At 42.9% G+C, this 18,194-nt stretch overlaps 1 protein-coding gene across 1 annotated transcript; it reads right to left on the reverse strand.

Annotated features, from left to right (window-relative positions):
- Positions 1–2,425: 2,425 nt before the first annotated feature.
- On the reverse strand, positions 2,426–16,527 carry LOC135456201 (protein-glutamine gamma-glutamyltransferase 6-like). Its single transcript, XM_064729927.1, has 13 exons — positions 16,413–16,527; positions 13,614–13,787; positions 13,041–13,280; positions 12,421–12,539; positions 11,161–11,289; positions 9,799–9,976; positions 8,252–8,387; positions 7,767–7,870; positions 6,714–6,956; positions 5,854–6,180; positions 4,696–4,853; positions 2,885–3,018; positions 2,426–2,579 (listed from the first exon to the last, which is right to left on the reverse strand). Exons 1-13 carry the CDS (start codon positions 16,417–16,419, stop codon positions 2,426–2,428), a joined length of 2,103 nt encoding a protein of 700 aa, XP_064585997.1. The 5' UTR covers positions 16,420–16,527.
- Positions 16,528–18,194: the final 1,667 nt, after the last annotated feature.

Here is an 18,194-nt window from a genome sequence, read left to right on the forward strand (position 1 = left end):
AGTGCCCTCTACATTCAGTACAGGAGAGGGACAGACCAAGAGGTAAAGCAGTGAGGCTTTGGTGGTAGAACAATGTGATTTGAAACCAGAAACTTCAGCTATTTCTGGTTGTTTTTTTTTTTAAATTAGAATCTAGAAACTAAGAAAAACAGAATGATGGGGAGAAACATTCACTACCCTGGAGGCTGATTTCAGTGTGCTTCAAGACCAATTCATGGTTGTGAAGGTGTCATATCAGTGAGTGCTCATTGGATTTTTTTTTGGAGTGGTCAGACTGGAATGAGGGCTGGCTGGGTCAGCCTCTTGGGCATGCTCTTATTTAAACTGCATATTTATAAAGAAAAATACTGACAATTAGCCACTGCACTCCCCCGACTCCCACTGACTTCTGACCAAGAGCTGTGTAAAGATTGCAGGTTTAACAAAAGCAATTTAAATCCTTCCTCGGGCACTTAGATGTTTTTCTCTGTAATAATCATTAGTATAATTGAACAGTTGTCGGATGTGTCATGCAGGAAGAATGTGTTTCTCCTGCATGGCACTGGCCAGATCTGCATTTTCGCACTCAAAGTGAGCTGGGTGTGGTTGCTGAGGGCAGATGGAAATGCTGACGCTGTGAAAACCCAGCGAGTGTTGCAAAGCCTGGAACTTGGCCCGGGCTCTGCAGCCTGGCTTCCCTTTGAACTGCAGCCTTCCTTTGCAGGTAGTTAATTAGGATGAGGTCACTGCAAGCTCCGTGACAAACACTGTCTGAAATAATTGCCTGGATTGTGTTTAAGAAGGAATACTGAAGGAATTTGAATGTTTTGGCTGTACTGTGTGTAAAATGTAATGTCAGTCTGCATTCTTGTAAGATTTAATGAGATTTTCTGAAACACCATCACTACCTCAAGGCCTTTTCTGAGGCCAGTGGAGGATTGTCTGCCCTGACTCTCCAAGATCCTGCAAGACTTAATTGATAGGTGCAAAGCTACCTATTTCCCTCTCCTTTGCCTGGAGAAATCTGAATTCCTGTGTGTATGTGTGTGTGTGTGTCCTTTTCAACCTTCATTCCAGTCTCTCTGGGCTGACTAGTTTTACCAAGCTTCCACATCCATTATAAGTATATGTGTGGGTGGCAAAATATTGTAATTGATGTAGTAAAATAGGACTTTACATGTTTTGAAGATTTTGCTGGCTTTAAATCAAAGAAATATTTAAATGAGTTCTCAGTTTAATCTGTGTCTCAAGGTCAGTTTGTGTGCATGGGACATTCTGGGGGAAGCTGGGCAGTTCTGACTGTCAGGAGCAAAAAGTCAAATTGTCTCTTAGGAGCATTCAGAGCTTTGGTAGATTGGCTTGTTAACTTTGCAAGGAGTGAATGGACACATTAGGGATTTAGATATGGGTGGCACAATGCCTCCCTCATGAATGATGATCTGCTTTAAGCAGCTTTGTGGCATGAGGAAGAGTAACTGTTAATTGGGAATTTTTGTACACCTTTCTGATGTCCTCTTTTTCTCCTTTTCTATTTCCTCATTTTTCCAGTCATAAGAAGAGAGTTCTGTTGTATCACTGCCATATCTTATTGGTGTATTTTCCTTCTAGCAATAAGATTAAATTATAAATTTAATTCTAGAATTTAATTATGTCAGCTGCTTGGATAGTACTTTGGCTAGTACTGAATAAAACATATTTAGTGGATATAAGCCTGGAGAAGTGAAGGTTTCAGGCACACCTTATAGTTCCTTCCAGTGCCTAAAAGGGGCTCACAAGGAGGCTGAAGAGGGACTTTTCACAAGGGTGTAGGGAGATTGGACATGAGGGACTGGCCTTAAGCTGGAGGAGGGTAAGTTTAGATTGGATAATAGGAAGAAATTCTTCCCTGTGAGGGTGCTGAGGCCCTGGCACAGGTGCCCAGAGCAGCTGTGACTGCCCCACGACCCCTGGAAGTGTCCAAGGCCAGGATGGATGGGGCTCTGAGCAGCCTGGGATGGTGGAAGGTGTCCCTGCCCATGAAACAAGATGAGCTCTAAGACTCCTTCCAACTCAAACCATTTTATTATTCTGTGATAATTAAATTGCATTCCATGAAGCTTATAGAACCAGTGATTTTAAATGATGTTCCTAGGAAATCCAGCTGCTATTATTGCTACAGGCTCTAATGCTGCAAACCATCACACTTGATCCTCTCCTTCAAGTTTAATTATATAATGGTTCCCACTAGTAATTGTATGTGTGAAGGCCCATAAAACAGGCTAGAGAATGAGAAAGGTGACACTGTCTTTACAGTATAGTCCCTGGTACGTTTTTATTGGTTTCCGTTCATATTACATCACTTTATTTTGGCTGAGTAATCTGCATTTCTGTGCTTCCAGTCACAAGAATGCATGAACACTGCACCAGCCTCATAAAAAGGCAAAACTACACTGCTGTGCAGGTTATATCACTGAGTAGGAGCCACATGAAGCATCACAAATCCCTTAATGTCTGAAAAGTGGGTGCAAACCAAGTCCACCTGGAGCTGCCTGGTGCCACTCCTGTAGGGAATGATCTCAAACTCCACTGTTGAAGTCTCCATGGGGGCCATTCTTTCCACACTAAAAGAGAGAATGCATTTGTAAGTTAAAGCAGCTGAAAAATTCTTGCTATGTATTCTTCTGAGCACCCAAATTTAAGGCTGTATGCCATCTCTCCACTCCCTGAGCATTCTGTAATTCAAATTGTGGCAAAAGCCGTGCAAAACTCTATCTGCTGTATGGAGAGTACTGACATGGTGGCATTTTGTCCAAGGCTGGTGCAGATGAAAGTCATGAGGTTGACAGAATAATCTTTTTAAAAACCGCACTGGTACTCCAGGTTTCCCACCAAAGTGAACAATAACCAGTCAGAAGTGTTTACGTACCAGATTCGCAGCTGCTCTTTGAGCAGGCCGCTGCCCTCAGCTCTCAGGACACAGTCTGTCACCTCCTCACACAGGGGGTTGGTGAATGTGACCTCCACATTGACAGGCTTGTGAACCATAGCTGGACCCAGGACCTACAGAGAGAAAGCATTCTGCATCAGTCTCTTGTCTTCATAATGCTTTTCTCCTTTCATTCCCATTGCAAACCCCTCACCCTTAGGATCACCTGGGCAGGAAGGAGCCAGGAATTAGCACATGTGCATGGTTTTGGGAAACAGAGTCCAGCCTTGAATGAGTGTGGCTAAGAATCAGCAAACTGCTGTAGAATCAACCCTTTAGTCCCTTTTTAAACTAGGTCGGTGCATGGTTTCATGTATAACATGATACTCATCAGTGTGAGAACACAAGAATTGGCATACATGGCTAACTACTGGAGGCACCTTAAATTAGCTTTAACTGGGCTAAATGAAAGGTTTGGGATTGGAGAACATGGGAGGTGTGAGACAGAGGTGAGTTGTGGTGTCTCAGGGAAAAGAATGCAAATTAGCAAATAAACATATTCATTACCTTATTTTGGCTGAGATAATGTGGAATTGGTATATCTGATATATTTTTGTAAATAATATTAGGTAGCATCATTGAGAGGTCCCAATTGCATTTCTCTATTACTGCCTCCCTGTTTATAGGGAAGTTTCAATCAACAGAAACATAAATGCTTCTTAACACTTAATCACTGAATTGGAGTAATTTAATCCAGATGCCTGTCCTACATAAACTGGCTTTGTTATTTGCATGACACAGCACAGAGACTTTTTACAAAGTCTCACTAAAACTTGGCATTCAGAAATTGCCAGACCTGAAAAAAAACCACACTTTTTACTCCTGTGTGTGACCTTGCTTTTCTTGTATGCTACTGACAGAGTGGTTTGGGACAACTAATCCAGTGTGGAGGCCCTGAAGGGCTCTGCACATTACCATATTCCCTCTGTGTTATTTACAGTAAGATGAGCAGATAGCATTTGATCCCATGAGTTATGCAGCATTTAAATCTGCTGTCCAAAACCAGTTCAGCTCGTTTATGTGGATGTGATGGGCCATGCAAAGCCAGGACTGTCCCTGGGCAAACATAGTGCAGGATCTTTCCTGCAGGCTAAAAACTGCTTTTTATTCATTGTACTACATGTGTCAAAAGTCAGTTAAAAGTGGAAAAAAGAGAAAGCCTCCAATTCTAATTAATCCCTTGGGAAGTGTTGCAGAAGGTGAAAAGTGACATTTATCGTGATACAGTTAAAGAGCTTTCTTTGAATATTGGTAATAGAGAGACTCACACCCCCAGGTGTTATCAGCTGGTCAGTGAAGGTGTCTTCAGTAAAAATCAGTCTTCCTAAATAAACTGGAAGATATTGATCAGACTTTTCTAACAGAAGGGGAGGTCTAAATACGGATGAGATTTCTTTCTCTGTATTCTGCCTGTCCATCCTTAGGTAGGCTTGTAACTGTTGTAGCACTTATCAATGCCACATTAACAAACACTGGCACGAATAGCCCAGCACAGCTATGCCATGGAAAGATTTTTCTTTTTTTTAGTGTATTAAATTGCATTTGTATCATATGACCTATTGCTACAGCAACAAGATCCAAGATCAGGCATGATTTCATTTCCCATACTCCCTCCCATGAGGAAAGGGATGGAGTAGGAAGATGTAGGAGATAGTAGGAGATAGTAGGAAGATAGTAGGAGATGGAGTAGGAATTCCAGTTGCTGCTTCTGAGCACTTCTCTCAAGGGTCACAGAGGGGACTAGATTTTACCTTGATGGTGAGAAAAGGATCCTGGAGCACAATATCCTTCTCAACCAGAAGTGAGGCTCCCCGTTTCATCTGGCACACAGCAGTCACCAGGATCTTCCTGTCGTCCACCAGAGAGTTTTTGTACTGGGAGTAGGAGATCTTGAAAGAAATCTCTTTCACTGTAATGGAACAGAAACAAAATTTCCCTCTCTTCTTTTTTTTTTTTTTTTTCTGAGTATCAGCTATCTGTAAGATACCTGTGTTTTAAGGAGTAATTCTCTTATCACCCTGGGGCTGCACATTTGTGAGTGTTGACACCAACAGGCAGGAATGATGCTCATGGGTGACTTCTACTCACATTTACATAAAGCACTAAATGATCAGGTAGAGTTTGGTATCTGGGCAGTCTGAGGATGGATGGATGGATGGATGGATGGATGGATGGATGGATGGATGTGGCAATACCTGCTGGTGTTTTTTTCATTAATCTGAAACTGGGGTTTATTGCTCCTTCCTTGCAAAGAGGGCAGAGGTCAGAAGGTGCAGATTCAGCTGTTCAGCCTCTGCCTTGCACAATCAGAATTGCTGTGCCAGTGAGGAAGGCAATGGAACTCAGCATAGTGAGAAGAAGAATTCTGTTGGAGCTGTGGAATGAATTCTAATGTGTTATGTATTAGCTTGAGAGGGTAGCTCTGTCCATCTGTGCTGCCTCTCATTTTTCAGCACTGTCCCTCCAAAAGCAGAGCAGACCCCTCTCTGCAGGTGGCACAGCTCTTCCTGCAGTTGGTGGTTTCTGTTGTGCTGCTGTGAAAGTTGCAGGCTTGTTTTCCTCCCTTTAATTTGTCTTTTTGCTTTGCTTACAGGGAGCCAGCATCTCACTATTCTCCAGTCCATGTCTCTTAGTTGTTCTCTCTTAGCAAAGGTCATAATGTAGCACCAACAGTGGCTGTGCTGGATCAGAGAAGAGGTCACCCTGCTCAGTCTCCTTTTTGTCAATGCCTGAAAGCAAATGCTTAAGACAGGGAAACTATGTGTGTTTCTTTTCCCCTGAATAGCCTTGATCTACAACTGTTTGCAGGTCATATACCTCATGAGCCATTCTTTAATTTAATGTGATCTGACCACAACCCAAAACTATATCTTGTCCAGTAATAAAAGCTGTAATAAAATCAAAATTACCTTCTTCAGATCCAAGTTTAACAGACCTATGCAACTGCAAAATCTCTGCCTTGGGTTTTCTGGTGTAGAGAATGGCTGAAGCCTTCAGTTTGACCTTTATGGTCTTAAAATCTGAGATCAAGTTTTTGAGTGTCAAGGTAAGGAGGATGTCCTGGCCAACCACAGGAGATGCATCAAGGAGCAGCTTCCCTGAGATGCTGGGGGTTTGTTCAGGCTGTGCCCTTGAAAATCCTCTTCTGGACCTTGGAATTCTGCTTCTTTTCCCAGGTCTTTTCACACCCAGCAGCTTCAGTGCTTTCTTGTACACCTGCCTTTCTTTCAAGGATCCTGCATTGAAAGGTACCATGGTCAGAGATCTCATGCATGTACATGCTATGGCGCCATGGCTGATCTCAGACATTTAGGGAAGCTGAGAATGGCAAAGACACTCAAGAGGAGAAAGTGAGGTCTGACCCTGGTGTGAATTTTGGCACAAAAGCAAATGAATGTGCATGGCCATGAAGGCTGGAAAGTAAAATCTGCCCAGGTGGCTGCTCATGAGCACCCCTTAGAAGCTGTGGGCAGTAGAAAGGTAATTCTGGGAGAGCTCAGTTCTGCATAAGATGGGGCAGTTACCATCTCCTCTGAAACTGAGAAGGATGAAATAATCCTTTTGCAGAAATTCTCCCCAAACAGCTCTCCAGAATGGCTGTTGTTTCAATTGAATCAATATCAGCAGGTAAGGAGCCCTAAGACTTTGAAAATTCACAATCCTTTGGCTCTAGAAGTAAAGAAGTTTAGTCAGTACTCAGTCCAACAAAGGCCTTAATTCTTTTCACACCTGATCATCAGTGGCAAAACTATTGCAATAAAGAATTTACCTTCTGGATATTTGTAATTATCAGTGACATCCACACGGGCGTTAGTGCCCACTGCTTTGGTGCTGATAAATTTCCCAATCTTCCTGGTGTCAGAATAAATTCTCTCTTTTCTTTTCTTGCTGTAGCGAATCCAAGTAACACAGTCAGCATTCACTGCTGCAAACACAAATGGGCTGTCGAAATCCAGGTCCACATCCCCTTCCTTAATGGCTCTGGTGGAGGCAGGACCACACTGATAGATGCCTGTGTTACAGAGGGGGAAGTGGAACAACATAAATCCTCATGCTGACAGCAGAAGGGAGAGGCAGCCACTCCAAGACACATTTGGGAGAAGTAAAACAACATAAATCCTCATGCTGACAGCAAGAGGGAGAGGCAGCTGCTCCAAAGACACATTTGGGTCAAGTGCACTGTTTTAATGTCTGTGTGATGTGGCAACAGCGTGCCCAGAGATTCCAGGTGCACTTTGGATCGAAAGGTGGGGCTGCAGAGGAGGCTGGACCCACCTTTGGTGGGTAAGACCATTTCTCATGGCACACATCACTAGAACTGAAGCTTCTGGTGGTGGGTGCCATGAGAAATGGTCTCACCCACCAAAGACTGCATGCAAAGCTGTCAGGTGAAAGGAGAGAAGTCAGAAGTACAGTCAGAATGAGAGATGGGAATCAATAGTGCAGGTGTGCATTGAGAAGAGGCAGGAAACTGAATTTGTTAAACCCGGTAGTGAGGAATGGGATTTTGTGATGTGAGCAGCTAAGACAGGGCAGGGGTGAGATAAGTGAACTTAAGATGTGCTGGCTTTTGTGGAGGTGGAGAATTGAAATGAAAAAAGAAAGAATTGTTATGCTGCTCAGCAATCCAGAGGCTGACAGAAAAGCTCCTTACTGGAGATTGATGTGGGTATTGCTTTTCTTGCACACCCAAATGAATGCTACATCTGCAGGGGATATATAGAAGAGAATTGTCCTGAAATTTTTGGTAATTTCAAATTTCAGTTTTTTACTCCTGGCAATCCTTAGGAGTAACAGGTTTTTATATTTACAACAGTGTTACCTTTGCTTCTTTCCTGGGGTGTTGCATCCAGAACCTGCCATCCATCATAGAAAGAGCCGAGGTCTCTTCTAACAAACCAGCTTTCATTCCAGACATGGAAATTCCTGCAAGGGAGGTAGAATGCAGAATATCAGATTTGTACAATGCAAGAAATAATTCTAATTCAGTGAAGGAAACTCTGTGGAGAGAGCAGCTGCTGTACTCATTACATGAGTACCTGCTTCCCCTCTTTTTGCCAGCTTTTTGTGTTATACCTCTGAGAAAGGTTGGGATGTTATGAAAAAGAAATATTAAAAGGAAAATACTTCCTTTCAGAGTCAATAATTCAATATTGGACATTCCTGGACAAAAAGCCAAAGGTCTGGAGTGCAGTTTTATATCACTGAGAGCATGAGGTCAGGGTAGTTTTTCAGGAGCATGATTCTAGATCTTTTATTTAGTGGGGAATAGAATGGAAGAAATATTAAAGAAATATGTATATTTACCACACACTGTCTTCACTCAAGTGCAGGTTGTTTCCAGACACATCAATGTACTTATCAATACTCAGATTTAGGTTCTTGTCATGGGCAGAGTTGAAGTTTGTAATAACACGAGTAGGTATTCCCAAGCACCTCAGTACTGCAATATAGAATACCATAAAAGCTCTGTAAACCTCTTTTGCAGACATATAGAAAGTTTTTCTCTTGGTCACACAGTTTAGTGTATGTTTTCAGTGGTGAAACAAGCCCTCAGAAATTTCCCTCCAACCATGATGCAAGCCACACTCATTGCGCAAAATTGCTTAAAAGACACTTGGACTGACATGACATTCTTAGCTGTCATGTCCTTTTTAATAAGAGTTTTGTTCACCCATTTATTTTAATCTTTGATTCCTTATCCTGTTCTCTCTCCCATTTTCCCTCTGTTTGTTCCTTGTTTCTTTTTCTGCTTATGGAGATACACCTCTCAATTTTCCTTTGTATTTTCCCCACAGAGGTTTTTGTGTCTCAGAGCAGCTCTGGCTGGACACTGCTAGAATTAAATTATTTTCCTGACTTGCAGCTCCCTTTACAGATCCTCAGTATTGTGACTTGCTCTTGTCATCAGCTGGTAAGATACAGCAGTAGAAAACTGGTAGTGTGAGAAAATGGACTTAAAAGAATACTGGTTTTCTTTGAATCCTTGCTTTGAAACAGGAAACCTTGCTCTTTTCACCAGCCCAGCCTGGAAAACCCTTTTGGTTTTTGCTTACTCACAAAGTTTTGTGTTTACTCACAAAGCTGGCATGCATTATTACAACCTGTAACCTGAAGGATTAACCCTTCACACATGGAGAGCAGAGGTTCCTCACTCTCCCTGCCAGAGCTGAAACAGCCTGAACAGAATTGTCACAAAGCTCAGTTCGTAGTGAGCTGCTTTCAGAACCCAGGACGTCCCTTTGGCTGCCCTGGATGACTCGAGACCCTGGCGAGGGGCTCAGAGACCTTGGCACAGAGTCAAAAACCTGTGCCTTTGATTTTAGCCCATGGAAAAAATTACCAACTTTTTTTACAAGTCACAAGAGTTTGAATAGAATGATAGTTAATTTGTCACAGGGTGAAAAAGTAGAATTTTGGGGATTTAGAAGGGGGGTTCAAGAGGCAAGATGGAGGAATCTGGGTGTGTCCTGTCCTCCTTCTTCTTCTTGTCCTCCATCTCCTGCTGTGATGGTGACACTTCTGGATTGGTTTAGAGTAGAGACAGACTGTCTAACATAGGTGATAGGGATTGGAAAATTATTGTAAATAAAGTACATGTAATTCTTAGTATAAAAAGCTAACCCAAGGGCAGTCAACGTGCCACAAACCTGCCAGACAGATCTCAGCAGGTCAGAGGAAGAATGGAGTAGATAAGAGAAAATAAACAACCTTGAAAAGCAGAGCTGAGGAACCTCAACTTCTCTGGTCGTGGGGCTGGAGGAAAAGTATTTCTAATACCTCAGGAGCCATTTCAAGCACAGAAAACGCGAGAAGCTGCGTGTGTGGTGCCATTTGCAGCAGTGCCAGCGTACCTGTGCAGGTGACTCCTGCGAAGACCCAGCACTGTCCGTAGCGCACGGGCCGGTAGCGGGCGCGGTGCCAGCGGCGCAGGATGGTCACGCTGCCGCTCCAGCGCAGCGGGTTCGTCCCCGAGCGGAACCTCCCGCTCCACTTCCCTTCCACCACTCCCTTATCGTCGTTGCTGTTCACCTGAAAGAGTCCTCCTCGTGACAGAATTAAAGTTTTTACAGGAAAAGAGAGAGGGAAGTAGCTAGAGGTGACCCTGTGTGGATAGCACTGTTCTTGCTTACTGGGTGGTGGGACAGAGTGTTTGAATTTTAGATAAAACTTTGTCTGCTCAAAGGTTACAACTGGACCAAACCCAGACCAGATTGTAGAATCTGGTGATTCAAAACTGCCTTGTTTTCAGTACAAGTGATCCCAAATATACTGACTGACACCTATTTACATTTTCTCTGTTTCATCCATTGATCTCACCTCCTTCTATGTCACTACTCTGCTAGGCTGTGCATTCATGCTGCTTCACATTCTCAAGTGATTTATGGAAGCCTTGAGAAATCCATCTTTTCTCTGAATGTGCATTTGTTGCAAATGTGCAGATAGTACAGCTTGCCCAAACTTGTTAAATGTGGTTGCATAAATTTGTAGAGCCTTGTTTAAGTATCAAGTGTGGTGGTACAGTATGCAGCGAGTTATTTTTATTATTTTTCCTTAATTATTTGTAGTATAATAGTAATTTTGTACATCTGAGTAGAGTTATTTACTTTATGCTGGAGCTGAGAATGCCTAAAGTGAGTGCTGTCCAAAAGGCCGAAAAATATCAGTTATAAAGGAAGAACTTGCTAAGAGTTGTGGTGAGGCATGTATTATTTATATAATAGAAAACTTTTCAGCTGCTTAGGTGTGCATTTATGTGTTTGTGAGGAGGAGTTGTAACTATTTGTTCCAGGAAATGGTAAAAACCTTACTGAACAAATATCCCTTAAGTAAAGAATGCTAAATTCAGACATTAAATGCAGCTGAACCAGCACTGGTTTTCCAAAATATTTTGTGCTTCTCTTGGTGTTTGAAAAACTTAGCAAGTGATTTCAGAATAGTCAAAGGCTTTCCAAATTAGTGAAGAGATCTAATGGACTGAAAATCTGTCAGGAAAACACATGTGAGGTTTGATGTTTCTCAGAAGTTCTTGCAACATTCCTTCAGTCGTGAGCAAACTTTTGGGCAGAAGAATAAATTGCTGTTTTATCTATTTCGTAGCTATGTTTTGCTTGGCTACACCTATAAAACATTGAGGAATTCATGCTCAAGCATGAGTGTGGGTTGGGGTTTTGCTGGTAGGTGCATTTCCAGCTGTAAGCGCTGGATGGCTTTACCGTGGCACTGATAACCCTGCTCACATAGACAGGGCTGTTCCTCCTGGACACATCCAGAGCTGGGTCCTCACGGTGGTTCAGGCTCCGGTCCAGAACAGCCAGAGAGATATCCAGGATGTCCTCTTCAAACTGGAATCAAAGCAAGCAATATATTGAGGCTGATTTCATAAGCAAACCCAAGGATCAACTCCCCACCAAGATTTCTTCTCCAAGCATGGGAGGAAGATAGGAATAGAGAAGTTTTCTGTACTGTTAATGAAAACTGGGGCAAGAGGAAAATATAATCATTAAGCTGCCAACTCTCCATAGTATTTTAAAGATGTCTGAGCACAGTGTGGGCCCATGGCCACTGGCATTTACGAGGACATTATGTGCCTGGTGGCACTGACAAGATCACTGTGGGTTTGGCTCAGCAGGGCTCACACCCTCCCACATCCTGCCCTGCCCCTTCAGGCACCTGTCTGTTATGAAAGCTTTACTCTCATGGGCTGCCCCCACCTCATATCAGGTGATCTGATCTGAAAGAAACCCACAAAAATAATTATTGTGGATTAGGGTCACCAAGACACTGCTTGGGCCCAGAGAATGCCCCAGTGCTTGGCTGGATGGATGTGGCCAGGCAAGGATGGCCCTTGGCCTGAGACAGAAAGGAACTCTGGCCTTGTTTCATTTATCAATGTAAAAGCAGCCAGCAGCAATATATTGCTTGCTTATTGCATATTGCAGGTCAGGAGGATCAATAGAAATGCTGTCTGCAGATGCTGGTGCACTTGGAGGGCATGAAGGGGCCAGGGATGGTCCTGGCTGGCCTGGGCAGGGGCAGGATGGCTGTGTGCCTGGAGATGGGCTGTAGTTCTGTGTTTGCAGTGGTTACACTTCGAGGGCCAAAGTGCTTTTCAAAAATTCCAACAGGACTTGTTTCAGTTGAGTACATTGGGGTATCCTTTTAGGGTCTTCTGCCCCATTACTGAACACATTACATAATATAGTTTTACCAGTTTTTGTAACAGGCAAAAGAAAACTTTTGCCTAAAATTATGCTTTGTTTCTTTTATTTCTGTATGAGCATATGCCACACAGGGGAAAAGATCCTGATGCTGATGTCTGTAATGTAATGAAATATGAGATACATATCTGCAAGAAGATCTGAAGTGAGGAATATTGAGCTCTTATACTATGAGAGAATGATTTTTTCCTCCTCGAGACCCTATTTACCCACTACTCTTATTTTGACAGTTCTGGAGGAGGTGGTGCTATTTACCTGTCCATAGTTCCAAGCTTCTTCTTGAATATCTTTCTCCACTCCCTGAAAGATGATTCCACTGTCATTCAGGACATACTCCTGCCTCTCCTTTTCATTAGCCATGTAGACATCATCATCTGCAAGCAGAGTGAGACATGGTGGCTGGAAGGAAATGGTTTTGCTCTAACAAAATGTCAAATAGAGGGCAGTTCTAGGGATCAGGTGAGACTGCCCATGCATTCAGCCTTAGGACTCTGCTACACGTCTGTAACCATTTAGAGAGTAAAATAAGCATACAATTCCTTTCAGGGGAGCTACTGTGTTTCTTTTCCTGCAGTAAGCACAATATGTGTCTTACGGGTACTTCATTTTACAAGTGAATGCAAGAACCAGAGGAAAAATCAGAGGAAAAATTTCTAGAATGAATATTTGTAATATTTACTCCCTTTGATTTCTTATCCTACAAGCAAGAGTCTGGGTCTTTGATGCCTTTCAACCCTGAAGAAGGGACGAAAACTTGATCCTCCATGTTAACAAAAACCCAACTTTCTGTAGCTGTGACCACCAGGCACAGACTTCACTGTGACACCCAGGTTTCCTGGCTGAGACAATGGGTTATTTGGAGGTTCAGAGCATACCTGGACACCAGGGATTGAAGAGTAGCACAAAGTGGCCCAGGACTTTGGAGGAGAGCTTGTTCCCAGCGAGGACCTGGAGCTGGAGTTTGTATCGCCCAACGACGGCGTCGGCTGGGCTGAGGATGCTGAGGCTCAGGCAGCGAGGCTCACTCGACTCCTGGGTTGCACTCCAGCCATTGGAACCCTCCTCAGAAAGGCTAAATACGGCCTTGGTCTGCTGGGATTCTTCTGGAGATGGTCCTGCCAGAGGGAATGGGGGTTTGTGGGAGGTAGAGGTGAATTATGTTATGGAGATAACATGCAGCGCTGCAGGGATGTCCTTAGGAGCAGAGATACAGCCTTGGTGTGGAAATGAGGATGGCTCCTGCCTTCCTTTGAATTATTAACTGTCTCTTGCCTTAAGGTGTAGGTCAGACTTTAAAATGGGAACTCCTGAGCCTAAAAGGGCAAGGAATCCTGAGGGGAACAGGGCAAACTTTAATGTTTCAAGAATGGGCCGTGTACACCTGTAAGGTACAAGTATTTTGGAGCTGGAATAAGCTGAATATGAGATGACAGCCGTGGGGAGATTACCTGTGCTTGCAATAAAGGTGAAGTTGTCCCAAGATTGTGCTGTTGTTTTGAGGTTCAGAGAGATGTTGAAGGGCTGCCCTCTCCTCAAGATGAGTTCTGTGCTGCTGTAATCAGAGGTGTGGTGTGCAGCTTTATTTAGTTTGGATTGCCAGTTGACTTTTCCTATTTTTAGGGCTGAGAAGACACAAGACACGTTAATTAAAAACATTTTCCTTCAGACTTGCACACCTTTTCATTGTGTCTAATGTACAAATTTTATTATATTTTTATATAGCTGGCATTATGTGCTATAGGAACAAAGAAAAATCCATTGTTATTAAAAATTGAAAAAAGGCCAGGGAGTTAGACAAACAGCTAAAATACGAACTCTTTTCTGTAGGGTTCTTTCAGAAAAGATAAAAACATTCCAAAATTCAGAGAATTCATCTTTAATTTAAACAAAAAGTCAAAATCTTTTGTGTTTAGATAAGATTTTGTTAAAGTCTGAAGAGACTTCTATTCCTCATGTTCCTGCCCTTTTTCTGTGGTGATATCTAGTTCCCATCATGTTTTACAGATTTACAGAAAGAAAAATTAAAACTATTAAAATATTAAAACTCTCATCAGGAAATGCAAGGCTGGTTCTGGAAACACTGCCTGACAATGATGGCTAGGAGGTTGGTATCTTCAGTGTGGAACTTGCTTGTTATCTTCTCACGTATCTTGTATCTAAATTAATTTACAGCCTGTAGCTTGAAGCTGGGTGTTATTTCACACTCTGTTGAAGGAAGATTACAAGCAGAGGAGTGGCATATCTCGAGGCAGTGCTATGGGTTGCTCTATTGTATCATGATAGGTTGCCCAATGTTGAAAATGAGGCACTGAAGCTTAGATTATAAAAGCTTCAAGCTTTCTCTTTCCTTGATAAATTAAAAAATTCCCACAACAACAAACAAGAACAAAGCAGAAAAATGCAGGTTTCCCTATGAAAACAGGTGTTTGGAAAGCACTCTTTCCCAGTATGATATTCCATAGGAGTTTCAGGTGAAGAAAACCTCCTGTCCTGAGCAGAGCCTGTTAACCCTGTGCAGAATAATGCTGCTGTAAGCATTTCCATCATTTCACTCAACCAAGAAAGGGGCTCATGTCTGAGAGAATCTGTAGGCTTCTACTATAATAATAGGGTGAGATTTCAGTTTTCTGCTGCATTTGCAGCACGAAGTTTTATTCTGTGAAGGCTTGATAAAGGCACAATTGTACTCATTTTTCAGCTTTTTGGAAGAATTGTGCATTTCTGAGGCCTACTTCAGGCAGTAAAAGCCTGGAGCAAGTGACTTTCCTGTAGTCTGTGTGCTTAAGCATGTGTGAGTGTTTTCAGTTGAGGGTCTTGCTTCAGATGCATCACCTGGAGACAAAAATTCCATTGGCAGGAGTCTGATGTTTGAGTCACATGGTGTGAAATGCCTGGAAAGCATGTTGCTTGCATCATCACTTCATTTTCCTGCCTTAAACATGGTTAATTGAACAGGACCATGGAAAGCATCATTCCTAATATCAAGTCCTCTAATTTAAAGGTGACTTAGAAGGTGTTTCTGAAGGGCACTTGGAGTCAGGGTTTGAAAAGGAGTCACTTTGCCTTGCTGCACTTTATCCATGTGTATCCTGAGTGCCCAGGCTCTGCAGGGCATGGATGCAGGAAACTGAGAGCATTTTGCACATTTGTATATAAAAATGTCATGCACAGAGGATTTAATGGCAACCCATAAGAGTGAGGCTCTGATGTTAAAGGACCTAATAGTGCTATTACACACTTGTCAGTGTCACAGGCAAGGACAAGATGGAAGAGGGGAAGTGAGCAGAAGCAGGAAAGATAAAGAAGGCAGTGGCTAGCATTGGTTTCCTCTAACAATTTACTGCATCAATAGTTTGATTTGCCTTGTGAAGTTCATGGCTACACAGGCATTTCCAGAGAACATGTGCAAGAGATCAGGAAGAAAAGTTCCATATATGTGGCAAGAGCACAGTAAAGTTTGATGCCAGTCTTTTGTCCACGTGAATCTCAAATTTATCCTTGTTTTGATCTTCACAGTTTCAATTTCACTCCTATAATTTCTTTTTCTTCTTTCAGTGCCTGTGAGGAAAGTTTATGTGAAAAAATGGGGAAAAAATGTGTGAGGGTGTCCATGCTGTAATGGACAGACCTTGGGAGCATGCTCAGGAGGAAAAGCCTGGTGGTCACTGCTGAAGATGCTGACCATGGTGCACACAGGGTTCTCTTTGACTAAAAGCTGAAGCTCTAACAGGAAAACATTTTGTAAAATGTGGAGTGTGTGTGAGTATTCCATGGTGCACATGTCTAACTCAAGATCTTTACAGTCAGCATGAGAGTGAGCACTGAGAGTGCAATCCCAGACAGACAAACAGCACTCAGCTGGCAGAGCCCAGAGACCACCAAGGGACCTGGCTGAGGCCAAACTCCATCTGATCTTAGAGCCTGGGATTTCTATGTTTGATGCCCCAATCACCAGCCAATAGTTAATTAGGTGGCTGCAAAAGCACTGAATAGAGCAGTTAATTGATACGACAGGAAAATATTTTCTTACTCTACTTTTTTGTGTTACTGGAAACAAAAAGGTTCAAGACTCATAATAAAAGAAAAAAGAAAATCAGTTCTAGTAGAAAAACCAATAAATACACTTAACCTAAAAAAGCAGAGTTCCTGAGAGAGCAGCAAGATGTAATTTATCTCGTTTCCTCAGCAAATATTGCTCATCTGGATTGGAAGAGGATGTGTGGAGCCATGAGGCTGGATGAACTTACCTGCCATAAGGATTCCTTCTTCCTTTCCACCCTCGTGCGTAGCTCAGGGTACAGTTACAAAGGTGTGCAAGAACATTCTAAATCCTCTTCCAGCAGCACCAGTAATGAAAGGCTCAGGACTGGACTTGGCTACCTAGGCTGGAGTTTATACAAGCTGGGTGTGACCTGTGGTTGGTAGCTACTGTTTTTGTAGTGATATCCTACGTGAGCATCCACTGATGACTGCTTTAATTGCACAATCTTGAATCCAATTATCCTTATGTAAAACTGGTGAAGGACTGAGGAAAGATGAGAATCAGTATTCTGGCATTTTAGAGAGGAAAGCATCCAAAATTGGGTCTAATGAAGGAAATACTATCTTAAGTAGACAGAAGCAACTTAATTTTAGATGGTTTGGTTTGTGTCATTTTTGGGTTTTGGGGACTGTGTGTACAGAGGGCAAGTGTAGCCTAATGTACCTATGGTACAGCACACTGTGTGGGAGAAGGAGTAATCCAAGGAAATTTATAATAATTAGTGTTATTGCCAGTAGCTTTTTTCCCCCACCTTTTTTAAAAAAAGACATCTATCTGAAGATCTTCCATATTATTGCATATAATTCATTTTGTCTTTGCCACATTATTGTAATAATGCTTCCTTCTCATTACCTGTTTCTGACATGATTATAATCTGCATAATATAATCTGCATTTCTTCTCTAAGGAGAAACACTTCCCAGGGAGGGCACATTGTTGTGCAGTCAGCTCAGACTGGGGACCTGGTTAAGTAAAGAGAAGTCTTTAATGGCTGCCTCTGCTTCTAATAATTTTTCTTTGTAGTTTGGTGCTCATCACGTATGCACATGGCTTCTCTGTAGCTGTTTGGCATGGCAGGGTTGGTTAGGCCCTGGAGGAAGCTGCAGAGCTGCTCTTCTGGTGCGAGCCCTGCCCTCTGTAATTACAGCACTCTGCTCCTGCCCTCTCCTCCCTCATCCTGTGCAACAGCTTATCTGAAACATGCCCTGGCCGTTTGTCCCAAGAGTAGGCTGCACACTGCTCTGGACTTCCAGTGAGCTGCAGTGAGGAGTAAGGGATGTCAGGAGAAGGGGTGATCTCTTATTTTCCTCACCTCTACATCCTGCCCCGTGTCTTTCTTTCAGTTCTGTTTTCTGTTTTGTTTCCACTTTCATATCAAGATTGCTGGGAACCAAAATGGCAAATTAATTGCCTGCAGTTAAAATACATTTTTAAAAAGGGAATCCAAAGGGGATTTTTATGGTTTCTTGTGTGGTTTTTTTTTCTGTAAAAATCTGTGATTATATCTGGATCCTTCAGACTCTGAAACCTCAAACTCTGAACTGTCAGACAAAAGTGCCCATGCTCATAGCTCCCAACAGCTCTCTTCCAGCTTATTAATTCTGATTTAAACTTTTTGTAAGTCACACAGCAAATACAACTCCTCAGGCTTGGCAGAGCTGTTTGCACAGCACCATTGCCCCACATCCTGCTCTCAGGGTGAGCTGGCAGCTCCTGTACCTGCTCAGTCCTCACCTGGAGAGGCTGCAGGAGCAGGGAATCCTCACAGCCACTTAAGGGTGGCTTTTGGGGCAGACCTGGAGATGCCGGAATTGGGAACCCACAAAAGAGGTTTCTGTCTGCAGACGCTGACAGGTGTGGGGTCAGGGCTGCCCTGGGGGAGCCACAGGGAGGGTTTGAAGCCAGATGTGTTCCTTGTCCTCATGACCTTACACTGGTGGGCAAGAGGAGTAATTCACCCTGAGCTGCTGGGCTGCCACGCTATTGCA

This window comes from Zonotrichia leucophrys, chromosome 20, assembly GCF_028769735.1.
Source record: "Zonotrichia leucophrys gambelii isolate GWCS_2022_RI chromosome 20, RI_Zleu_2.0, whole genome shotgun sequence".
NCBI classification, from domain to species: Eukaryota; Metazoa; Chordata; class Aves; order Passeriformes; family Passerellidae; genus Zonotrichia; species Zonotrichia leucophrys.

Excerpts from the sequence above, each read along its gene's own strand:
- LOC135456201 (XM_064729927.1), bottom strand. Across the intron at positions 12,540-13,040 it reads CTTCAATCCCTGGTGTCCAG|ATGATGATGTCTACATGGCT; the intron begins GTATGCTCTGAA and ends CTCTGCTTGCAG. Across the intron at positions 7,871-8,251 it reads TTGAGTGAAGACAGTGTGTG|GAATTTCCATGTCTGGAATG; the intron begins GTAAATATACAT and ends CCTCCCTTGCAG.